This window comes from Neovison vison, chromosome 13 (assembly GCF_020171115.1).
Source record: "Neovison vison isolate M4711 chromosome 13, ASM_NN_V1, whole genome shotgun sequence".
NCBI lineage: Eukaryota > Metazoa > Chordata > Mammalia > Carnivora > Mustelidae > Neogale > Neogale vison.
Window position 1 is genome coordinate 82,823,019 of NC_058103.1, and position 26,273 is coordinate 82,849,291.

General features: G+C 46.0%; 1 protein-coding gene and 1 pseudogene across 2 annotated transcripts in view; one reads left to right on the forward strand and one right to left on the reverse strand.

The window, feature by feature from the left end:
* The first annotated feature begins 5,625 nt into the window (after window positions 1-5,625).
* On the forward strand, window positions 5,626-7,410 carry LOC122894577 (annotated as a pseudogene).
* A 3,571-nt stretch (window positions 7,411-10,981) lies between these two features.
* Window positions 10,982-26,273, reverse strand: part of SORD (sorbitol dehydrogenase) — a 32,711-nt gene continuing 17,419 nt past the window's right edge. For both annotated transcript variants that reach the window (XM_044230547.1, XM_044230545.1), the window contains 6 exons: window positions 24,811-24,970; window positions 21,205-21,323; window positions 17,965-18,030; window positions 16,623-16,798; window positions 13,292-13,413; window positions 10,982-12,419 (listed from right to left, as the gene is read on the reverse strand). In XM_044230547.1, coding sequence (XP_044086482.1) covers window positions 12,254-12,419; window positions 13,292-13,413; window positions 16,623-16,798; window positions 17,965-18,030; window positions 21,205-21,323; window positions 24,811-24,970 — 809 coding nt within the window. In that variant the 3' untranslated portion in view covers window positions 10,982-12,253. The remainder of the gene's footprint in view (window positions 12,420-13,291; window positions 13,414-16,622; window positions 16,799-17,964; window positions 18,031-21,204; window positions 21,324-24,810; window positions 24,971-26,273) is intronic.

A 26,273-nucleotide genomic window follows, 5' to 3' on the forward strand; every position in this document is an offset into this window, starting at 1 on the left:
CTCAAAGTCATAAGGAAATAGGATAGGCTAACGTATACCTACCTCTTTCTTACTGTAGGGAGGTCATGACATCTAGTCACCCTGCTAGTCTCTCTTTTTTTTTTTTTTATTTGACAGACGGAGATCATAAGCAGACAGAGAGGCAGGCAGAGAGAGAGAGAGAGGGAAGCAGGCTCCTGCCTGAGCAGAGAGCCTGATGTGCGGCTCGATCCCAGGACCCTGGGATCATGACCTGAGCCGAAGGCAGAGGCTTTAACCCACTGAGCCACCCAGGTGCCCCTGCTAGTCTCTTTCTTTACCACCTCTTCCAAATGCATGGGAGCTTTTCCTCCAGGCAAACCCATGATACTGAGAGAGGTAAAATATGAGACATATTTTGGGTGACAGAAACACCTCCCCAGACAACAACCCCAACAATGTCTGTTTCCCCTTGGAAGCCTCACTCCCTCTGGAACCCTATTCTAAGAGAAGGCAGCATGGTTTTGGGGAATCAGTGAACGGGGCAACGGTGTTCTTCAGGTTCTAGTTTTGTTGGGTGTGCAGCAAGATATGGGACTCTTACATGTGGTACCAGGAGAAGCCAAGCTGGGTTGGCTCAGGGAAGTTCTGGCTGGAGCCTGTCTGCCCCTGTGCTGTGCAGACACCCCAGCTGCTCCTCAGAACCAACAACCCCAGTCCCCAAAGGCCACAGCTGAGTCACACTCTTCACCCTGCCCTAGATTACTAATTTCTTGGCCTCTCAGCTTTTTCCTCATTCATTCTCTCCCAGGTCATGCGTTGTCTTCTTTCTGCTTATCACAAACAGTTTCTCAGAAGTTCATTAGAATTCAATCCGTGATACTAGCAATGATGGCAGTACCATCCCATCCCACCCCACAAAGTGGGGACAAGGGACATAATTCACTTTAGTGTTCTTGGAACATGGGATCATGATCTGAGCCAAAGGCAGTTGCTTAACCTATTAGGCCACCCAGGTGCCCCTGGCTGCATTTCATATTAAAACATAACTTTATTTCTTTATACCAACAAGACAGAAGAAAGAGAAATTAAGGAGTCAGTCTCATTTACAATTGCACCCAAAACCATAAGATACCTAGGAATAAATCTAATCAAAGAGGCAAAGAATCTATACTCAGAAAACTATAAAGTACTCATGAAAGAAATTGAGGAAAACACAAAGAAATGGAAAAATGTTCCATGCTCATGGATTACAAGAACAAATATTATGAAAATGTCTATGCTACCTAAAGCAATCTACACATTTAATGCAATCCCTATCAAAATCCCATCCATTTTTTTCAAAGAAATGGAACAAATAATCCTAAAATTTATATAGAACCAGAAAAGACCTCGAATAGCCAAAGAATTTATTGAAAAAGAAAGCCAAACTTGGTGGCATCACAATTCCAGACTTCAAGCTCTATTACAAAGCTGTCATCATCAAGACAGTATGGTACTGGCACAAAAACAGACACATAGATTAATGGAACAGAATAGAGAGCCCAGAAATAGACCCTCAACTCTATGGTCAACTAATCTTTGACAAAGCAGGAAAGAATATCCAATGGAAAAAAGACAGCCTCTTCAACAAATGGTGTTGGGAAAATTGGACAGCCACATGCAGAAAAATGAAATCGGACCATTTCCTTACACCACGAAATAAGAACTTACCCACAAACATAGACTCAAAATGGATGAAAGACCTCAATGTGAGAAAGGAATCCATCAAAATCCTTGAGGAGAACACAGGCAGCAACCTCTTCGACCTCAGCCGTGGCAACTTCTTCCTAGGAATGTTGCCAAAGGCAAGGGAAGCAAGAACAAAAATGAACTATTGGGACTTCGTCAAGATCAAAAGCTTTTGCACAGCAAAGGAAACAGTTAACAAAACCAAAAGACAACCAACAGAATGGGAGAAGATATTTGCAAATGACATATCCAATAAAGGGCTAGTATCCAAAATCTATAAAGAACTTAGCAAACTCAACACCCAAAGAACACATAATCCAATCAAGAAATGGGCAGAGGACATGAACAGACATTTCTGCAAAGAAGACATCCAGATGGCCAACAGATACATGAAAAAGTGCTCTACATCACTTGGCATCAGGGTAATACAAATCAAAAACCACAATGAGATACCACCTCACACCAGTCAGAATGACAAAAATTAACAAGTCAGGAAATGACAGATGCTGGTGAAGATGTGGAGAAAGGGGAAACCTCCTACACTGTTGGTGGGAATGCAAGCTGGTGCAACCACTCTGGAAAACAGCATGGAGATTCCTCAAAAAGTTGAAAATAGAGCTACCTTACAACCCAGCAATTGCACTACTGGGTATTTACCCTAAAGATACAAACGTCGTGATCTGAAGGGGCACGTGCACCTGAATGTTTATAGCAGCAATGTCCACAATAGCCAAACTATGGAAAGAACCTAGATGTCCATCAACAGATGAATGAATAAAGAAGATGTGGGGGAGATATATATATATATATATATATATATATATATATATATATACACACACACACACACAATGGAATACTATGCAGCCATCAAAAGAAATGAAATCTTGCCATTTGCAACAACGTGGATGGAACTAGAGGGTATTATGCTTAGCGAAATAAGTCAATCAGAGAAAGACGACTATCATATGATCTCCCTGATATGAGGAAGTGGAAATGCAACATGGGGGATTTGGAGGGTAGGAAAAGAATAAGTGAAACAAGATGGACTCGGGAGGGAGACAAACCATAAGAGACTCTCTTTTTTTTCCCAATTTATTTATTTTCAGAAAAACGTTATTCATTATTTTTTCACCACACCCAGTGCTCCATGCAAGCCGTGCCCTCTATAATACCCACCACCTGGTACCCCAACCTCCCACCCCCCCGTCACTTCAAACCCCTCAGATTGTTTTTCAAAGTCCATAGTCTCTCATGGTTCACCTCCCCTTCCAATTTACCCAAATTCCCTTCTCTCTAACACCCCTTGTCCTCCATGCTATTTGTTATGCTCCACAAATAAGTGAAGCCATATGATAATTGACTCTCTCTGCTTGACTTATTTCACTCAGCATAATCTCTTCCAGTCCCGTCCATGTTGCTACAAAAGTTGGGTATTCATCCTTTCTGATGGAGGCATAATACTCCATAGTGTATATGGACCACATCTTCCTTATCCATTCATCCGTTGAAGGGCATCTTGGTTCTTTCCATAGTTTGGTGACCGTGGCCATTGCTGCTATAAACATTGGGGTACAGATGGCCCTTCTTTTCACGACATCTGTGTCTTTGGGGTAAATACCCAGGAGTGCAATTTCAGGGTCATAGGGAAGCTCTATTTTTAATTTCTTGAGGAATCGCCACACTATTCTCCAAAGAGGCTGCACCAACCTGCATTCCCACCAACAGTGTAAGAGGGTTCCCCTTTCTCCACATCCTCTCCAACACATGTTGTTTCCTGTTTTGTTAATTTTGGCCATTCTAACTGGTGTAAGGTGATATCTCAATGTGGTTTTAATTTGAATCTCCCTGAGGGCTAATGATGGTGAACATTTTTTCATGTGTCTGATAGCCATTTGTATGTCTTGATTGGAAGTGTCTGTTCATATCTTCTGCCCATTTTTTGACATGTTTGCCTGTTTCGTGTGTGTTGAGTTTGAGGAGTTCATTATAGATCCTGGATATCAACCTTTTGTCTGTACTGTCATTTGCAAATATCTTCTCCCATTCCGTGGGTTGCCTCTTTGTTTTGTTGACTGTTTCCTTTGCTGTGCAGAAGCTTTTGATTTTGATGAAGTCCCAAAAGTTTATTTTCACTTTTGTTTCCTTTGCCTTTGGAGACGTATCTTGAAAGAAGTTGCTGTGGCTGATATCGAAGAGATTACTGCCTATGTTCTCCTCTAGGATTCTGATGGATTCCTGTCTCACGTTGAGGTCTTTTATCCATTTTGAGTTTATCTTTGTGTACGGTGTAAGAGAATGGTCGAGTTTCATTCTTCTACATATAGCTGTCCAGTTTTCCCAGCACCATTTATTGAAGAGACTGTCTTTTTTCCACTAGCCAACAGGATCCAACAGCACATTAAAAAGATTATGCACTATGATCAGGTGGGATTCATCCCTGGGCTACAAGGATGGTTCAACATTCGCAAATCAATCAAATGTGATACAACAAATTAATATGAGAAGAGAGAAGAACCACATGGTCCTCTCAATTGATGCAGAAAAAGCATTTGACAAAATCCAGCATCCGTTCCTGATTAAAATGCTTCAAAGTATAGGGATAGAGGGAACATTCCTGAACCTCATCAAATCTATCTATGAAAGACCCACAGCAAATATCATCCTCAATGGGAAAAAGCTTGCAGCCTTCCCATTGACATCAGGAACAAGACAAGGATGCCCACTTTCACCACTCTTGTTCAACATAGTATTAGAAGTCCTAGCAACAGCAATCAGACAACAGAGAGAAATAAAAGGTATCCAAATTGGTAATGAAGAAGTCAAACTCTCTCTCTTCGCAGATGACATGATTCTTTATATTGAAAACCCAAAAGACTTCACCCCCAAACTACTAGAACTCATACAGCAATTCAGCAACGTGGCAGGATACAAAGTCAATGTACAGAAATCAGTGGCTTTCTTATACACTAACAATGAAAATACAGAAAGGGAAATTAGAGAATCGATTCCATTTACTATAGCACCAAGAACCATAAGATACCTGGGAATAAACCTAACTAAAGAGGTAAAGGATCTATACTTGAGGAACTATAGAACACTCATGAAAGAAATTGAAGAAGACACAAAAAGATGGAAGACCATTCCATGCTCTTGGATCGGAAGAATAAACATTGTTAAAATGTCTATACTGCCTAGAGCAATCTATACTTTTAATGCCATTCCGATCAAAATTCCACCGGCATTCTTCAAAGAGCTGGAGCAAATAATCCTAAAATTTGTATGGAATCAGAAGAGACCCCGAATCGCTAAGGAAATGTTGAAAAACAAAAATAAAGCTGGCGGCATCACGTTACCTGATTTCAAGCTTTATTACAAAGCTGTGATCACCAAGACAGCATGGTACTGGCATAAAAACAGACGCATAGACCAGTGGAACAGAGTAGAGAGCCCAGATATGGACCCTCTACTCTATGGTCAATTAATCTTTGACAAAACAGGAAAAAATATACAGTGGAAAAAAGACAGTCTCTTCAATAAATGGTGCTGGGAAAACTGGACAGCCATAAGAGACTCTTAATGTCAAAAAACAAACTGAGGGCTGCCGGGGGGAGGAGGGTCGGGAGAGGGGGGTGGGGTTATGGACAATGGGGAGGGTATGTGCTATGGTGAGTGCTGCGAAGTGTGTAAACCTGACAATTCACAGACCTGTACCCCTGGGGCTAGTAATACATTATATGTTTATTAAAAAATAAATAAATAAAATTTAAAAATTAAATTAAAAAAAAACATAACTTTAGAAAGCAAGAAGTACAAAAATGTATGTATAAATTAATAATTACAACCTTATTGTAAGCCCCAAGCCCTGTAGACTATACAAATACCCCAAATACTGTGATTTGCTTAATGGGTGACAGTACATCCACACAATGGAATATGGTGATTGAAAGTAATGATGTGTGTAAATATTGACACAAAAAGGAATATAATAATTTATTAAATGAAAACAAATGGAAAACAGTACGTGGAGGACAAATGACCCAGTTTCTTCAACATAATAAGGACATTTAAACAAAACGTAGGGAAACTATAACACATTAAAAGAAACTTAAGAGACATATTAACCACTCAGGCAATGTGTTTGGATCCTGATTCAAGAAAATGCCTTGGAGCAGGGCAACCTCCCAGCTAACCCAGGGAGCCACCTTCACGAGGAGCAGGAGGCTGAGCCTGGGCAGAGGGCTCCACTGTATTATCAAGTCCTAAATTTTGGAATGATCATCTCCTCGGCTCTAATGATCTGGAATGGGTTAGTGCTCATAACTGGAAGTGAAAGTCTAGTTGGAGTAGTGCTCGTGGCATCACGGAACCTGCATTCATAGAGATCTCCTTTTTTTAACAAATTGAGTTGAAGATACCATTCGATTGGGAGAAAATGGTTGTTTTTAGGATAGAAGGAAGAGAGACTCCTTGGACTCTTGAAGACTCATGAGAAGCAAAATGGGGACAGCCTTGGTGGTTCCCTCGGCTGAACGTCTGCTTTCAGCTCAGGTCATGATCCCAGGGTCCTGGGATAGAGTCCCAAGCCAGGTTCCTTGCTCAGCGGAGAGCCTACTTCTCCCTCTGCCTGCCTCTCCCCCTGCTTGTGCTCTCTCTCTCTCTCTCTGACGAATAAATAAATAAAACCTTTTTTTTAAAAAGAAGCAAAATAGACATACCAAATTTTTGACAAAAGGAGATAATAACGTGGTTGATGACTGAGGCCTCTATAAACAGGGACAGTACTGGCTGTCCCTGAGGAAAGATGTTGTGGGGAAAGCAAGAGGTTTGTTCCTTATTGTGATGATCCTCATGAATGACTATCCTAAATTTAAGTAGGCAATACCCTTTCGGCTGGGTGTATTTGTGCTGGTGCATTGTAAGAAGTTTGCCTTCTGCTTCTGGAAGATGCCATGCTTTTCCTTACTGAATGTTTGGAGTAGACATTGTCTGTGATTGGTGGAGTGGAGAATGCACCTGTCTGCACAGCTTGTTAGCAGTGGTTTGCATTAGTTTCTGTTTCCACACTGGGGTATGTATTGGGCATCACAGCACACACTTGAGGGGACTCTCAATCACAGGATTTCATATGTTGTCATTTTCAGGCTTTCATATTTTGTACACCAGTGAATTTTTTTATATTAAAAGGTTGAGCTCAAAAGGGGAAAAAAAAAAGAGAAAAGGCAGGGAGGGAGAGAGAGAGAAAAAAAGAAAAAGAAGAAAATGAGGTGGAGAAAGTCACTTTTTTTTAGGTAATTAGGGAAAGTTGGACTTGGATTGATAGGGTGTTAGATGGTGCAGTTATTGTTAAATTTCGTTAATGGGAATTGTGATTGTTAAGTGAACAGCAAAAAAAAAGTCGTTATTTGTTATGGGTGAAAATGGAGGGAAAGTAGGTAAAGTATATTCCCATTCCTGATTATAAATACATGTGTACATGCTTTAGAGATGTATGGAGATACACAGGGAAAAGCTGGAAGGAAGGTCTCCCACTTATTAGCATCCTTAAAGGACAGATTACGGCTGATTTTCTCTTCTTACTTTTCTGGTGTTATTTTCTTCACAATGTATGAATGCATGTGATAAGGGGAGGCATACACAATGTTATCTCCTGGTGACAAGGGCTCTGCATAGAACTAAACAGCTGAGCCTCTTGCCATTCCTTCAGGGAAGAGGAGCTGAGGCACATCTGTGGGACAGGCTCCAGGATCAAGTGGGGGGGTGTTCAGCAAACAGAGAGCCTGTGAGAGTAGGCAAGACATATGGGGCTTCAGCACTACCCTCCGGAAGGCTGGAGCTGGTCCCATTGGAGCTGCACCCCTGCTGTGCCCACAATGGGCCCACTTTTGGCCCAGGCTCACCTTCTTCCCAGAGCTCCTTCCTAATTATGGATGGATTGCTGGGGTCCCCCACCCCCTGCTAGGCTGCGCTTCTCCATCCAGTCCTACGGAGAGTGCAGAAAGGTGAATCAGTAACCCCAGCAAGGATGGGGCCAGATCTCCTAGGGCCCAGCTCTGGGTTGTGCAGACCATCTCAGGACCATACCTGGAGGCCCAAGGCCAAGCAGCAGAACAAGGTGATGCCCAAGAGGCAGATGTTTCCATAGGCAGCAACCCCACCACCACTTCCTCTCATCTCCCTCCTTCAGGTGACCTACACACACACACACACACACACACACACACACACAGGACTGGAACTGAAACCCAAGAATGCCCTCGTACCTCCAGCCCAAGGCCTCCCCCCTCAACTGCCACCGCAAGTGGTCCTCACTTCCCAGGGCTTTAGCATGATGGGAACCCTGTATAATATTGTAACTGAACTCATGTGTGTTCCCTCCTTGGTGAATGGCAGGTAGAAACACCACCAGATAGGTTGTTGCACAATCTACAGTTTATTTGCAGCAAATAGAATCATGGGAAATAATTTCCAAAGCTGTGACCGCCCCTCACCCTTCCAAGCAAGGGTGGATGAGTTCCTCCTATTTTGGGTTAGGATTACCATTTAAAAAGGGTATTCTTGTCATGGTATGTAGAGGGGGGCATAGGGCCATGCATACATACATTGTATGTTATGTAAAGGAGGCTTGTGCTCCTCCTTGGATGGAGATTTTAGCATTATAATGAGATAAGGTAATTGCCAGTCATCCTGGAGGCCACTCCATGGCTCGTCTGTGTGACTTGGGTTGGGCGTTTCAGGCAAAGTGGCCTGGGTCATCTGGATCTTATCAGGGCAGAAGTTATTGCTTGAATTTTGGTTTCCGTCATGGGATGTTATGCTCATTCAGTCTTTTGCCTGAGTTAAGAGATAAGCTGGAAAGAAGAGCTTACGGGAAAAGTGGAACAAAGGTCAGTGAGTACAAGCAAATGGGCAGGAGATCAGGTCTTAGGGTCTAGCTTGGTGACAAGAACAGTGGTGATAGAGACCTTGAGATCATCTTGCCCTGTCCTTCGGTTAAAAAGGGAGGATACTGAGACTTGGAGTGGGAAAGTGATCAGGCAAATCAGTGAGTCAGTGAGGCGTCTAGGATTCCAGAGAACCCAGTGCACCTGGCCTTACACTCAGGTCATGATCCTGGCGTCCTGGGATTGAGCCCCGTGTCAAGCTCCCTGCTCAGCAGGGAGTCTGCTTCTCTCCCTCTCCCTCTGCTGCTCCCCCAGCTTGTGCTCTGTCAAATAAATAAAATCTTTAAAAAAAAAAAAAAGAAAAGAACCCTAAATCCTGGCATCAAACCCTTGTCTCTTCTCGCTGTGCTGGGTCATAGACCCTGAGAAGAGAGGCTACTTCTCCACCCCACTGATGGTAAGATCTGCCAAGCAGTCTCTTGGCAGGAACACCGGCTGTACATCCTGTCCCTCTTCCAGGTACCCAGGGAGGAGCTCAGTGTTCGATTCTAGTAGGGTTTTGGGGGGGGGATCAGGAGTGGGGGATCCAGTGAGTGGGGGTGCAGACTGCTCTGTGAGGAGCTCCTGGCCACACAACTTCCCTGCTGCCTGCTCCTCACCCTGCTCCTCCCTGAACCTCCCAGGACTTGTGTGTGTGTGTGTGTACACGTGTGCGGGCACATGTTGGGGGTGTGCGGAGGTGGCAGAGATCTGCCTCCCGCTCAGAAATGCAGGTCCCATTGTTGACCTTCTGTATTCCAAGCCTAGGCTGAGATGGTGTGCAGAGGACAGTTCAGGAAAAGGCAAATACCCACTAAATCCTATCTCCTGCACTCCTAATTTCTGGCCCAAGCGACTTGCCCACAGGCCTCCACTGTTCTCCCAAAGGTAGTAAAAAACCCAGAAGGAAGAAGCTGCACTGAGTACACAGAAGTGAGGCTGACCAGGATGGCCTGAGAGCCAGGGACAGGCAGTCAGTCCATTAGTGACTTCACATCCACAGCCACAGGAGCCAAAGGTGGCCGGCAAGAGGGAGCTGCTGAAGATGTGGCCCCCTTTCTCCTTTAGGATCCATGAGCAGGCCTCTCCCTTCCACCACCTAGCCTATCTTCAGGGTCTTTCTTCGAAGCTCTCCACTGGTACACACCACCCTCATGCCGGGAGTGCTGGCTGGGTGGGGCCCTTGGTGTTGATGGAAAGCCCACAAGGTGCCAGGCACTGGTGACAGCACACACACTGGCCGGCAGGGCCATATTCTGGGTTCCGGGACTGATTCACTGAGTTAATCAGTATTTATTGAGCAGGCAGTGGAGGTGGTGGGAGGAATCAATTCCTGGGCTTCCTGCATGTCCTTCCCAGCAGCAGGGGAAACATCCAACAAGGCTGCAAAGGCCAGGGAGCCAGGCAGAGCTCAGCAACACCAGCTCCAGCCCTCCCACCGCCCAGAGGACTCTCTGGGTAGCCAGCCTTCCCTTGCCCACCGGCAACCCTCCCTCCCCTCCAACACTCCCCCCACCCCCGCCTTGGGAGCTGTGATAGTGCAGCATGGTTTGGGAGTGGTGGAAGGATCTGGAAAGGGGAGGTATTCCCTGATGCTGTTTTCCATCAGGCTGTCTGGTCTTTGCGACTGCACACGTGGCAGCAGCACAGGGCCGCCCGGGTCAACACACCAGGAAATGGAGACTTCAGGCTACCGACTTGGAAGATCCAGACCAATACCGATTGTGACATAAATGACACCTGTTTTGCCCTTGGTAGCCTCACCTTTCCAGGGTACACCCCCCCCCCCCGTCAGGTTCTGTGGCCTCCTCCCTCCAACGGACGACAATCAAAGGAAAAGTGCTGCCTGTGAATTTAACAGGGAATCCACTTCCCTTGGGGGGCATTTCTGTTGGAAGCCTTTGTCTAGAAGGGGAAGGTCTTCCCATTCCACATTCAAGGAACTCTGGGGACCACGGAGCTGGAACTGGTTTCAAGAGGAGGCGGCTGGCAAGTGTGCCCCTAGAGCTGAAGAGGACTCTGAGAAGGAAGTGGGACAGTTCCACAAGCAGGCTGCCTGGCTGCCGAGTGTGCCGAAGTCTCAAGATTCTCCCCGCCCTCCTCCAGAGATAACATGAAAGAGGAAAGGCTGTGGGTGACCTTGAGCAAACTGCTTGGCTTCTCTACTTCCTTAGGTGTAAAATAATCCCATGCATTGAGACTTGCTGAGAGGATTAGAGATCATTACCATAAATTTCCAGCAGTTAATGACATTATATTTGATGCAGAAAATGTGTCCCTTTCAGAAATCCTGGATCTTTCCTTTTATGAAATGAGTAACCAGAGCCACCCCACCTCCCATAAAAAGGGACACAAAGGGGCAGCAACGGTGAGGCACCACAACCATAATTTATTACCCAAAGCAGGTTGAGGGATTCCAAGCATTGGTCACAGCCCTCCCCAGTTATAGGAAAGACAGAGCCTCTTCAAATTTAGTCTCCACTCCCAGCTGAAGGATTAAAAGGCTGCAGCCCAAGTTATGTCATAGCTACAATATCCTCATTCTTGACTAACTATCTCAAAATCCCAGATGGGCATCAAGTGATTTGGACCCCAAATCTTACACAGGAAAATCCTACGATTAAAATAAGATGGGAGCGATCGTTCCAACAGAATGATAGCAACAGTATTAACAGTCTATGAGAAGGAGAAGGGATTTCTGTTTATAATCATCAGAATTAAATGGAATTGTCCATCATCATGAGAGTGAAGGGAATGCTGACCCTGTGAGACGGGAAGACAGGGGCACTGGCCAAACCCTCCTGGGCAAGTCTCCCAGGAGGACTCCCCTTGATAGTTGCCCTAAGGAAGGCGCCTCCTGGTTGACTAGTGACAAAGGAGCCCACAGTGACCGCCCCTGAAGGAATGAAGGGTGGAATGGGAAGTGTGGGGAAGGCTGTTGATGTTAAACAGAATTCTGAGGAGTTGCCGAAAAGGCAATCTTCCAGCAGTATTGAGAGCTTGCCTGACCCTACTTTTGGAGAATGTAAGCTGGTTGGATCTCACACGGGATTTCAGTTTTAGGTTTTTTAAAATTGATTTTAAAAATTACCCTAGACCCAGGAAGGTTAGTTCCTTAAAGTCTCCTTTTATCATCCAACCAAAGAGCACTTATGTCTAGAAAGACCATCTATGAACTGCTGACAACCCTTTAACCCAGACCCTGAGCTGAGATTTTTCATGAAATCAGTTTCTGTGCCAGTCAAGTCTGATCAAGTTGTCTCTCCGTAACTTAGCTCCCAACCCCACCTGCCCAGTCACAGTGGAACCAGGAACCCAATGGGCAGATTTCTTTCCTCACTTAACTGAGGCATTCCAGGAAGAAGGGGAGTTCCCAGCACCTGCCTAACAAACTCTGCTCTACTTGCTGAACTTTGCTTTGTATGAACAGGTAGGTCACTCTGCCTGAAAATTCCCCTAAACTGTCCCTACTTGTGTTTTTAAGGTACACCAGTTCCTCTGTTGTTTAAAGCTCTCTGCTTGTAATGAATTATTTTAATTATTTTTCCTACTTAAAAGAAACTTCTGCATCAAGCCCCGCCCTGCCAAGATACTGGCACAGGGCTGGGGGTAGGGGGTTGAGGGCAAAACCCAATTCATTATTAGGGATTCTGGTCCTTGGGGTCACACTTGAGCATGACTTTCAACCCCAGTCCCTTTCTGGCTGTTTCAAAGGCCTCCAGAGCTTTTTCCAGAGGAAACCTATGGGTAACTAAGGGCTTTACGTTCACAGACTTGGAGGCAAGCATCGAAATTGCCATCGGCCACCTGTAAAAGATCACAAATGTCACATTCAACCTACAAGAGGAAAGAACCAGGTCCCCAAAGCCACCAAGCACAAGAACAGCTTGGCTCTATTTATTTATATAGCACTATGGTTCTACAAGGTCTGCTCGACAAACAATGGTAGAAATGATCTTGTGATTTACAAACTGGGAGTACAGTCTATTTATTCCCAACGCCTCCACCCCACTGCAATGTCTGTCACAAAGTCTAGAATTCCTTTGGCATGAAGGCATAAGGCATACAGAGGCCACTGTGAAAAGGCAGAAAAGCCCCAGAGAAGCAGCCAATGATATGCCATCCATATCGCTCTGCAGCCATCCATATCCCTCTGGCTTGGCAGAGTTTATTGGAAAATGGCACTCTGCTGACAGAATGGTCATAGACTATAATGGTGGGAGTAGGGACACTGCTGGGGAAGGTGGTCCTGGGAAAGTTCCCCTATTGGGGAGAGCCTAGAGCCACAGAGCAGGAAGTAGATGAACTAAAACCCTCTCACTTCTCAGGATGGGCCCTGGGATCTGGGGTGGAAACCAAGGGACTTGAGTTCTTACTGTGGTTCCCTTTTCTCTCCTTCTTTCAGGGGGAAAATGAAGAGCAGGCCACTTGAGGAAATGAAGAGACATGCTTCCTTCAAGATCCCCTACCTTCCCTTCTTCCCTCTGCCATCTCTGCCCTCCCGTTTTTTAACCAGCAGTGATGCTCTCTCTTTGGACTCCGACCATGACATGTGGGTGTCAGTGTGGCTCGGGAGTGCTTCCCATGAATAAATGGGGACAACTCTTGGTCCCAGAGGCTGAGCAGGGGTCTTGCCATCTGATCGTCCCCCCTCCCCAGCTCACCCACCACATACTCACGTGTTGCAATATCGAAACACGCCCTTGATGTCCACCTCCCGGATGGCTGCATGCACCAGGGGCACAGTGGTCATCTCAGGGCCCAGCCCTACGAGCACCAAGGTCCCACCAGAACGAGTAGCCTTGAAGAGGAGATGAGAACAAGAAAACCCAGAAGATAAGAAAATGCAGTCTTTCCATTCAAAAGGACTTTTGTCACATAAATATCTGTTTGCATCAGGTGAATATCCAAATACTCCAGAGATTACGATTCTTTCTCTACCATTTAGCTATTCCGTATGTCAGCCAAACCTAACAGAGCAGCAGAGTTATCTTCTTGGAGGATCCTGAGATCATACACTTTACCAGTGGAGGACCAGGCCCAGTGGGAGCCCCTTCCACTGTCCACAAGATCCTAGGCAACAGCCCAGGATCTCCAGACCCCAGCGAGAATCTTCCCTACAAACAAGCTTAACCTTCAGCTGAGAGATCCTGAGCATCTCTCAGAGCTTTACTAATTCCATACCAGGTGCTGGCTGAGGTACCTCCTCATCTTAGCACCCACCCCTCCTCCAGAATGTCAACTCCACAAAAGACAGAATCTTTGTCAAACCTCTAAGGAACCACCCTCTTGGTGAGGAAACTACCAAGCACATACAGATGGGGAGAGCCATTAGAATTCTATGGCTTGAACATTGCCTTATATAAGCACACTGGCTGACATTTGGAAATATTTTGTTCCAGAGACATTCATCCCAATAGTATCATCAGCCACAATGGATTTTGTCTTCCTTGAACATTTATCTGCCTTATCAGTTCCCTCCTTGGCGTGGGCCAGACATGGAAACTTCTCCTGATAATCTCTACCTGATTCCACAAGAATGCTGTGCCTGCTCCAGAGATTTTTGGAGATCACTGTGGCCAGTGCTGTGAGAGACAGAAGAATAGTCCATTTGCCTCAGTTTTCATGACAGTTGCCAGCAGCAAGCACTTACTGGAACCATTCTCAGTTTAACCAGTGGAGCTACAAAGAGGCCCGCACCACAGCCTCTATCTTTGAGGGGAAGGATACACCATGAAGACAGGCCTGTAGCACGGGGGTGACTCTGGAATTTACACGTTGGATGGATCTGTGAGACCCTCTCAACCAGCTTCCTTGTGTGGAGGATCAGGATGATGCCTCCCAAGCAGAGTGGTTGGCCTAACAATCCTAGTGCTCAGCACTAGGTTGGGCTCACTGTCTGGCACGTTTTTTGTTTTTAACTGAAGCACAGAGTTCCTGACAAACCACCTGTGACTTATGAACACTGTTGGTAACGGGGAAGGCTCTCTCCCCACTGGAAAAGGTGGGGTGGGGAGTAGAGTCAAAGTTGTGACTGAGCCACACAAAACTCGTAAGCGAGAAATTTTCTTGGAAACTGTTTCCCTATTCGCATTTCCTCTCCACCTAGTAAGGAGGAGGACGACGACAACGAATACTGCCGAATGGCCATCCTAAGGTGCCAGGATGCTGACCACGAAGGAATGCTTGGACTAACTGACCATTGTTTTGTGGGTGTGACCTCTGCACCAAGATGACATGAATTCCACCCTAAGCATTTGCCACGTCTCCTCCCAAAGATTTTCTAATCACGAATCTGGCAGGAAAGTGACTCTCGGGTATGTCCGTATAAGGTGCCTCCACCTAACCTGCCCATTGGCAGGGTGGCCTGCAGCATTCTGTAGCATCTGTCATGCAGAATGGCTCCATTCCTCACTTGGGAGAAGTACCAGCTTCAGGCGTGGTGAGGCCCTTGGGCATTTACCTCTGCACCCACCTCAGGGAGCCTGGCAATGGGGCCCCCACCATCAACAGCTAGAGGGAGATGCCAAGTGTTCCCAGTGCTTTCCAGGCAGCAGAGAAGAGGAAGAAAGTCTTGCATTGTGAAGCCATGTCTTTTCCTGCCTCTCTGTGGATGGGGGTCACTGACTCGGCCAACAACTTGGCCAAGTTGGCCAACAACTTGAAGACGGCTGGATACACCTTATGCATCAGAGCCCCCAAGGTCCTCAGCACGAAGCCAGGGCACTGCAGGTGCCCAAGACAGGTCACTGGTTGACTGATCACACAGACCCATCATCCTCTGAGTTTTGGGTTCTCTTTGCCCCTTCCCACAAGGCAACCATTATCTCTGACGGTGGAGCAGAGGGTGGGCTGGCTTCAACTGGAACTTAGGACAGAGTAAAAGTGGCAGCTGTTCCTCTCCTGTCCCACCTCTTCCTCTCACCCCTAATGCCAGGGGCATCCTGGTGGGCAAATGACTAGGCAGCTCAGCCAGGGTACCAGGCCGGCATTCCCCAGCAGGTCGTGAGTGGTGCAAAGTGCCCTATTCCATGACCCAGCTGTGACTCAGAAGGAAGGAGGAAGCCTGCGCTGCTGTGGGACAGCATTGTGGGAAGCAGGGCAGGAGTGCCCAGAGGGTAGAGGGGACAGGCTGCTGCTACTGCTGTCCTCAGCCCTGTCCCTCCCTCCTAGCATGGCTGCCCACCGGCTCCTTGTCCCCTCCTTTCCTTCTCTCCTAAGCAGCGGACAGAGTAAGAAAAGCTCAGGCATTGGAGCAGTGTGCTCAAGGCAAGTCACCAGATGAACTAGTCTTCATCTGGTGCACACTGACAGCACATGTATAAAGCACCCAGCAGAAGACCCAGCGCATGGTAGGGCTGGAACCTAGAAAGTATTCTTTCTCCCCTCATTTCATCATACGTGGATCCATCAACGCCACTTCCCACCCTCATGTGTCTATGTGCCCCCGCCACTCCCTTTTTCTGGCAACTTCCCATGAATTATGGGTGGGTCCCTGAGGGTCAAATCAGGCATTGGTAGCTTATCCATTCCCAGGTCTGGGAAAGAAGAGTAGCAGCCGACTGTGACTCTGAAAAACCGTCCCACCTTTGTGACTACATTAATGGCTGTTGCTTTTTAACAACGACTCAAAGACTGCAGTTTTCCTCAATAAAGGAAGAAAGGGATTTCCCACACACAAGGCATGGCTCTCCCTTCCTCCTGTTGATATTTTTTTTTTTTTGCCAAGAGTCCTTTTATGATCACAGATACGATCACTTAAGGGGTGGGTCTTTTAACATCTTTCAAGGGCCATATACAGCTGTTACCTCGGAAGCCTCACAATGACTCAATAAGGATGGATGTGAAGCAAGTGAGATAAAACAGAATCCAGAGATACCGAGATCACCTCATTTTGTCTGGAGGTGGGGGGGTCGTCACAGGAGAGGTGCCAGCACCCCTTACTGCTACCTGCCATGTGCCAATGCCCCAAAGCTGCCCACCAGCTCTGGCCATCCTCATCCGACTCACATAGATGCCTGACTGGATGGCAGGCTCCGCCCCTGTGCACTCGATGGTTACTTCCGGCTTGCACCCCAGCAGACCTTCCACTTTACTGGCGATTTCCTTAGGGCTCTCCTTGGAAACCTGAAGGACGTTATCAGCCCCAACCTCCTTGGCTTTAGACAACCGAGAGGCAGACAGATCTAAAGGGGAACGAAAAGCTTCTTTACAACTGAAAACTGGCTGGCGGATTAGGAGGAAAAAGGTGGAGGTGCAGGTTTTAATGGTAGCGAAGCTCGGGTGTAGTGGATGGTGTCCACAGCCCAGCACACACATACTCTGTACATCTTTATAGGTTCCCCACACACACCACACAGCTGCGCATGCACAAGCTCTCCTTCCCCTCCCCCATCTCTCTCTCAGATCACTTCTCAGACACCCACACTGTTCTACACCCCCACACACCCCTATACACACCACACCACTGCACACACATTCCCTCTCTGACAGGTAACTGCTCCTCACACATAACACTTGCAGATACCTTCTACACACACTCTGATACCTTGTTTGCACACAAAACATACTTGCTTATAACCCTACTCCCCTTTACACAATGCTACATACTTACTCGCACCCACACACACATTCTGTCTCATAGATGCCTTCTACACACACACACACACACACACACTCTCTCTTCTATACCCTACATGCTTCCATACATACTTCCCTGACCCACACATGCTGTCACAGATAAGCTCTCCTCACACATACACACATTTCCCACCCACACCACACACCTCACACACAAACACCCTCTTATAAACATATACATCCCACTAACTCCACATCAGCACACCTTCTGTGCCTCCTGGGTTTGGCCAAATGGGTCAAGGGCTAAGCCACTTCTTAGAAACAAGTGAGAAGTAGCATCTGAGGTCCACACATAAAGAGCCAGGCCCTCTTCTCCACAGCATCTACCCTCTCCCAGAAGCTTTAAAAGAGCCTCCTCCTGAGCCCTGAGCTGGTCATTCCCTGGGTGGGATTTTCAATGCTGGAACCCAAGGGGAAAAAGGAGAAGCCCTTTTAGAAACCCAGCACCCCAGGAAGAGAAGAGTTCTTATGCCCTTGCCCCATACTATAGGCCAGCTGTTTCCTCTTCAAGGAGATTTTCAAAAATTTATTACTTAGTTTGAGAGAGATCGCACAAGCAGGGGGAGCTGCCGAGGTAGAGGGAGGAGAAGATTCCCTGCTGAACAGAGAGCCTGATGCAGATCCTGAGCCCAGTACCCTGGCAGGTGTCAAACCAACTGAGCCACCCAGGCACTCCCCCCTTCAAGGAGATTTAAAAAGAAAACCTTCTTACCAGTCACCAGCACTTGAGCTGCACCCATTGCCTTGGCCACAATCACAGTGACCAGTCCAATCGGCCCTAAATAAAGCAGGAAATGGGAGATGTTTGTGAAATGTTAAACATCAGTTCATCAGCTCTCCCCCTTGTCCAGGCCAGGCTAGGAACCCTATCTTTTGTGCACCTCTAGCATCTATCCCAGTGCCTCACACATGCTGAGACCTTAACAACTGTTTGAATGGTTAAGTAAATGAATATATGAAGAATTGTTCTCTACATGAAATTTTTCTCCTAGTGCTGAGTTCTATTTAATTCTCTCAGACCTCAGAGCTAGAAATTTGCCATTTACTCTTGGATACTGCTTGGGGATAATATCAAAGAACCAGAAGGCTCAAGAAAACATATATTTACTAAGAGAATAAGATGTCTTAGGAGGTCTGGATACATTGTCCTATTCTCTCTTTGACCCCTACCTTCTTACATCCCATCACATCTCCCCAAGGAGAGACACATCCTTTACAGGTGCCCTCTGAGGACTACCTTGGAGGGTATCATTAAGGGAACTGGCCCCCTGGATTGACCCAGCTGCTCAGGAGGCTCTAAGTCGTTCAGGTACCTAAAAATCAGCCCAGAGACCACCTCTCCCCACAGTATCTGCATGCTAGATGACATAGTTTTAATACAAAAAATCAGACCCACCAAATGAAGCTATGCAGATTATCTTTGAGGATTGGCTTTTTCACAATGCCTTTGAAAATACTTTTGTTGAATTCCCCCCAAAATCAAAACATTGGAAAATAATTGACCAGCAAAGAGGTGATAAGCTAAACAAACTACAGTGGGATATCATACAGCTCTTAAAAATTATGTCATAACTCTTTCATCTAGTGTCATGGAAAGATGTTCATCAGATACTGCTTTTTTTCTTTAAAAAGGGTAAAATAAAGTATGTTTAGCATGGTCTCATTTTAAACAAAACCTGAAAGATTCTACATGAAAATATTTACTGCGGTTCTCTCCTGCTGATAGGTGACAGGGCTACGGGTCAACCTCTCTCTATATATGTACACATGTGATACAAATGACTCCTTTTTCTATGTCAAAAAGGTATTACTTATGCAGGTTTAAAACAGAGATGTCACCAGAATACTACACTCTGTGAGCTCACTTAGGCAAGTCTGTTTTACACCCATCATCTCTCCTAGTCCTACAGTCACTTAGCCCTGTCAAAATCAGTCCTGAAAATGTATGAGGACTAACTCAAAATGGGTTAGACTTGAACATCAAGACTTAAAACCATTAAAACTCCTAAGAGAAAACACAGGCCATAAGCTCCTTGACATCAGCCTCGACATGATTTTTTGAATTTGACACAATTGAATGAAAGCAGAAGTAAACATGGGGAGCCACATCAAACTAAAAGGCTTCTGCACAGCCAAGAAAACCATCAACAAATTGAAAAAAGGCAATCTGCCAAAGGAGAAAAAATATTTGCGAATCATATCCGGTAAGAGGTTAATACCCAGAAACTATAGAAAGAATTCATACAACTCAATAGCAAAAAACCAAGCAATCTAATTTTAAAAAGAGCCAAGGATCTATAGACATTTTCCTTTTTTCTTTTTTTTTAAAGTAATCTCCAATGTGCATGCTCTACTGACTGAGTCAGCCAGGCACCCCCAAGCAGACATTTCCCCAAAGAAGACGAACAGATGGTCAACAGGTACATGGAAAGGTGCTCAACATCATTAATCATCAGGGAAATACAAATGAAAACCACAGTGAGGTATCACCTCACACCTGTTCGAACAGCTACTATTAAAAAGACATGACATAACAGATGTTGCCGATGATGTGGAGAAAAGGGAACCCTCAAGTACTGTTGGTGGGAATGTAAATTTCTGATCCCTGTGGAAAACAATATGGAGGTTCCTCACAAAATTAAAACTAGAACCACCATGTAATCCAATAATTCCACTTTTGAGTATTTAGTTGAAGCAAATGAAAATCACTACCTCAAAAAGATATATGCATCCCCTTGTTCGCTGCACCATTACTTAGAATAGCCAAGATATGGAAACAACCTAAGTGTCCACCCATGGAGATGAAGACACAAAGAAAATGTGGTCTGTCTGTACACAGTGGAATATTATTCATAGTCATAAAAGGAAATCTTGCCATTTGTGACACGGATGGACTCAGAGGGCATGATGCTAAGAGCAATCAATGAGACAGACAAAGACAAATACTGTATGATATCGCTTACATGTGGAATTTAAACAAACAAAAGGAACAACAAGCTCACAGATACAGAGTACAGATTGGTTGCTGGGGTGAGGGTGGTGAGAGGTGAGTGAAAGAGGAGGAAGGTCAAAAGATACAATCTTCCAGTTATGAGATAAATACATCACAGGGATATAATGTACTGTGTGGTGACTGTAATAAATAATACCATATTGCATATCTGACTGTAGCTATGAGAGCAGATCTTAAAAAGTTCTCATTGTAAGAAAAACTTTGTGACTATGCATAGTGACAGATGTCAATTAGACTCTGGACGGTGATCATTTTCCAATATATACGAATATCAAATCATTACATCGTACATCTGAAGCTAATGTAGTATGTCAATTATACCAAAAAGAAAAAGCTGTGTGAGAAACACCGACCAGATCACAACCGCAGGGAGCATGAGCATGCTGTCTGTGTCACTAGCGTTAGACACTTTGAATGGTTTTGTTTGTCCAGGTTTGTTTGGGTGGCTGGAAGCAGGGGTGGAAAGAAGGCAGCCAGCTGTAACCCCAACAAGCAGAGTGCTGGCTCACAGTGGACCAGACTCCATTCCTTCCACTGGTCATGTACAGGTCCCACCTCATTCCTGGATGGACCAGGAGACCACTTCTCTGGCATGATGTGAAAGTTCCAGAAGTTGCCTTTCCCTCTACTACCAAAAACATGTCCCTGTTTCCTGTCAAGTTAAAAAATAATTGTAAATTGTTTTCTTTAAATGACCGAAAGGGTTATATTGCCTAGGAAATGACCTCAGTTACTATTATGCCTGCAGACGGTTTATTTAGCAGAAAGTTCTGTTCATGGTGGGAAGGGGACACCATAATCCTCCCCACCCCCAGAAAGATTTAAGGACCAATTTCAGACATTGCGGGGGGGGTGTGTGTGGGGGGGAGATGAGATAGACCGAGGGATTTCCACATTCCCCTTTAAGGAACTCATAACTAGGGGTCATCTGGTTCTTACCGGCTCCACACACAAAGACCTTGTTCCCCAAGGTGATTCCAGCTCGCCGGCAGGCATGGATCCCCACAGACAGTGGTTCAATCAGGGCCCCTTCTTCAAAGGTGACATTGTCAGGAAGCCTGGGGTGTCATTCAACACACTCAGTTAGTCCCTTTGGGTTAATAAAAACAAGAGCTAGTATTTACTGAGCATTTATTAAATGCTGAATAATTTACATATATTCCCTCATGTAAATCCTTGGAGAGCTCTGGGGCAGGTAGTAATACTCCCATTTTACAGACAAGGAAACAAAACCTTGGAGAATTAAATGACTTGCTTCTAAGGTTCAAAACTAGTGAGAGGCTCAAAGGGTTTGAAATGGAAACCAGATACGCCTGATTTGAGAGCCCAGGCCACACTGCCCTGCTCTGAAAATTGTTTTCTTTGGACAAGTCACTTCAGTAAATGAACACATTATGTTTGCTTTATCATGTTATCCAAGACAAGGTATGGTATGGCTGTCACTAATAAATAAAGAATTTCAGGGCCCCTAGATGGCTCAGTCGGTTCAGCATCTGCCTTCAGCTCAGCTCATGATCCCAGGGTCCTGCGATAGAGGCCCGCATCAGGTTCCCTGCTTAGTGGGGAGCCTGCTTCTCCCTCTCCAGCTCCCCCTGCTTGTGTTCCCTCTCTTGTTGTATCTGTCAAATAAATAAATAAAATCTTTTAAAAAAAATAAAACCAAATAAATGAGAAGTTCATCTAACAAGAGGTTAATATAACCACATGTCAGCATCTCATCTGCTTCTCAAACTTACGTACAACAATCCCAACTATGAGCAGCTTTGCAGAACCATGATTTAGAACCTGGTATCACTCTGTTGTCCCCATATGGTATGTTCCAGAAGAACCACATCTGATGGCAGCAGCTGCCTGGCTGTCCCTGGACAGGTCATGATGGGGAAAGGGCCTGTCTTCCGGCAGCTGATTAAATGCTGTGTCACCTTCTCCACCGGGCTCTTGGTTTTCACTTGAGTCCACTTGACCCTATTACCTACCCCACTGACGATGACAGTAAACATTTGCATAAGGCTTTACAGATTAAGGGCTTTTTCATCCATTATCTCATTTGATCCTCACCATGACCTTGTCAGGCAGGAAGGACAGGCTTTATTTTTACCTTTATTCTATGGAAGAGGAAACTGAAGCCCAATGACATTCAGAGACTTGCCCAAGGTTACAAGGCTGATGAGCTGGAAAGCAAGACTTGAAGCCAGGTCTCCCCACTCCACATCCTGCCTGTCCCATTACTAGCTGCCTCCTGGTACAAGTGGCTCTGTGGATAATATCTCATTTCTGCATGGTCCTTGCTGGCCGGTAGTTTTATTCAGTGCCCCAAACCTCCACATGCTAGACATAAAATCCCTCAAGTTTGAAAGGAAAGACAGGTGGCAGCCAAAGTGCTCATTCCCGTGATACATCACGGAATAATGAGGCCCGAAGTTTGCTGGCCGGCTGCCCCGCCTTCACCCCCCCCATGCCATCCCTCTGCTTTTCTCCCACAATCCCCCCACTTCAATCCTCATCTGCTTAGATTGCCTCCGTCACCCCTTGTACCCACACCACCCACCCCACCGATTCTATAAAAGGGACAAAAGTTTGAAATGAAATAATGAAGACTCCCAAACTCTTCCAAGGAACCGTCAAACCACACTTTCTCTGGGTCCTCCTTCCCCGACCTTGTTCAGTGGGGATTGAGGGAGAGGGAGGATGAGAGCACCCTAAGCTTCTTCTCAGCTCCAATCAATCATGACTTTATAAATACCAGAGAATAAGACAACTTGGTGGTTTTCACAATAAGGTTGAGGGAATAACCAAAGGGTAGAGGATGACCAAGAAGCTAAGGGGGAAGCAGGAAGATAAAAAGAAAGAAAACAAGGTCGGTAGGAAAATAAAAGAGGTTGTGACAGTACAGGAATCCTCATACAGAAACCAGAGAGGAGGACGTGGGTCCAAGGCTGATGTATGGACGTGAGCAGAAAGCACCCTGGGAGGAAAGGAAAGATGGGGGGTTGCCTGTCCCCTATTCTGCCCTCCCATTAACATCACCAACACACCCTCCTCCACCACACCTATCCCCAGTACAAGGCTTCCTTTCAGACCTAATCTGTACTTATCCCCCAGACACAAGGCCATGGCTAGGATACATCACGGCCGCACTTACTGAGCACCTACTATGTGCCAGGCCTCATGCTGAATACTTGATATGCTTTTCTCATTGAATTCTGTCAGTAAGTCTATGCATTTCATCATATTGGTGCTATTACCATCTCTATTTTACAGACAAGGACCTTAAGGATGCAAAGTTTAACAGGCTGAAGGTCACACAGTTGATAAACAGCAGAGACCCATGGTCAGTTTCAAACTTTACCATTTTGCTTTTCTGCCTTTCAAGAAAACCTTGTTTGGTACCTCCACTTGGAAAGGGCCCCGACAAAGTGGGCTGGTTCAGGAACCACTTGCTGAAAGGTGGACTCTACACCCGTAAACTGCTTTCTTCTGGAGCAGTTAGGTGTTGACTTAAATTCATCATGAGGTCTGGCCTGTGACCCCTCTCAGGGCTTGCAGTGGGCACTAGAAAACTAAGATCTGTCCAGCTGCCCCTGTGACTGGCAGCTAGCCTCCTTCAGGCAAGCCCCAACCTGGCCAATGGAGTCACAGCTGGGGCCAAGCCAGGAGGGAGGAAAACATACCTGCCAGAAGGTCAGAAGGAAAGTGGCAGATCAGCACCCACAGCTCCATGGGCTGGGACCCATGTGGAAGGGGCAATACTTCGCCTCTGCCAGATACAAGTCCTCACCCCAAAACCACTTCGAGTTGGGATAGGGTAGTGAGCCCAGGACAGGAACCCAAGCTTGACTCCTGGCTCTTCCGTGTGCCCAATTAGCCTCCTCCCTCCAGCCTCTGCACCCCTCCACCAAACTGCCCACCTCACCACTGTTCTTATGAAGGTTAATTCAGATAAATGGTGCAAAGCATCGATGACCACAAGGCCAGGCATGGAGTACTAATAACTGTGACTCCACATGCATTGCCTTATTGGGTCTTCAGGTGACTTAAATGAGACTAAAGCAGCAGAAGGTGATGTCATTTCTCCCAAAGTCACTCACTAGGAGGGAGGGGATCCAGGATCCCGGAGCTCAGTGCTGGCTCCAGGCCATGCTTCCTCAGGAAACCCCCAGTGGCTGCTGTTACTGGTGTTGTGAGCATGGTCACTGCTGTGCTAAGTTCTCTTTCCTGGGAGCTGCCCTGGAAACCAGTAATGGAGAACAAACTACAGCAGATTATCCGCAGGATAGCTGGAGGGGAGTGAGTTTGGCAACAATTTTCTACTGTTGCCCTAGGTGAGGGGAGCTCAATGCCAAGACTAAACCAAGTGGTGTGAGTCAGTCTTGGCCCTAGGCAAGCTACCTTCCCTCAGTGCCACCAAGAAGGGCCTATCGAGGGGATGCTTCATGTCTGGAATTATGAGCTGAAAAGAACAAATCACCACAGGAAACTAGAAGAAAGAACCCCAACCAAAGGGGGAGAGGTCCCAGGTGGCCAGGCCAGGTCTCGGGCACTAACTTGTAGCAGAAGTCAGCGTTGTGCTTATAAAACCGGCAGAGGTTCCCATCATCAGGGGGCGTGGCACAGAAGAAGATGGATGGTGACAGATTGTACCGTCCAATCTTGCAGAATTCATCCATTTCTCGCAGAGCGCCAGGCTCGATGGCAACACGATCCCCTGGAGAGGAAAACGCGAGTGGGGGCAGCGCTTCTGTGAAGGGGGCCATGCTCCTGGGCAGGTGCCAGTGGGGAACTCTGTCCCAGAGAGCCACCCCCCTCCCTGGGACCCAGGGTGCACCAGACAAGTCCTATCCTAGAGCTGCCACAGAAAACTTGGGATGCAGGATAGACTCACACTCTGGGAGCGAATGACCAGCCTGCTTCTCCACAGACTGGTCTGACCTACCCTTTCACCCACTCATGGAACCAACCAACCCCCACCCCCAGCTCCACAATCACTTCCCAGCTTGGGAAACAGAGAAAAGCTCCCTCTCTAAGGTAAGCCAGGACCCAGCTCAAGCTGCTGTGTGGGGTTCGCAGGCTTTTTCCACTTCACCTGCTTTGAAAATATGGGACAAGTTCTTACCAAACACAAGAGCCACAGTTATGGCATGTCTTAAGTTCAGTCTGGTTGTATTTAGATATAACTAGGAGTTAACAGAGTCTTGGGTTAGGAGGCTGGCTCAGGCAAAAGACCCAGGGAGGTCTGAGGCTCTGGTGGAGAATAACACTCAGGCTTGTGAACTAGTGTCCTTCTCCTCTTGTCCACTTGTCTCTGGTTCTTTTTTAAGGTAATATTTAGGTATTGATAAAATGGGCCAGATTACATGGATCACTACATGAATTCTGATAAATGTACTCACCTGTGTAATACGAACACCCATCATCATACAGAACATTACCACTACCTTGGAAATGCTTTCCTTCACGTCCCTTCCCAGTCACTCCTCACTCCCTACCCCCAGAGGGCTGCACAAGGTGAGCTGGGGCCTCCTTAGCCTGACACGAGTCACCCGTGGGAGGTTTGCCCTTTACTAAACAGACAAGTTAATTTTATGTCTTTTTGTGTTAGAAGTGCCTATAGAAGAGTACAGAGTCCTGGTATGTAGCTAGTGTTCATTAACAATAGTGGGGCAGTGATGGAACTAGTAGTAGTAGTAATGTAAGTAGTATTAACTATTTTTATTGTATTTATCATTATTCTAACTATCTGAGCTGGTGTTATTGAAGAGGAAATCACACTCTAAGATAGATAGCCAGATTGTATATAAGTTAGAAATTCTTCCATGCCTTATTGATTCTTTAAGATTTATGTTAGAATTTTAGAAACAAACGTAAAGAACTACTCAGTGAGTGCTCTTCTTCTTTCTAGACTAGTTGATTAGAACTTTCAGTCCAAATCAGCAAGGGAAACACTTCAATAAAAATTTTTGTGTTTTACAGATGCCTGGGTGGCTCAGTCTGGTTAAGCATCTGCCTTC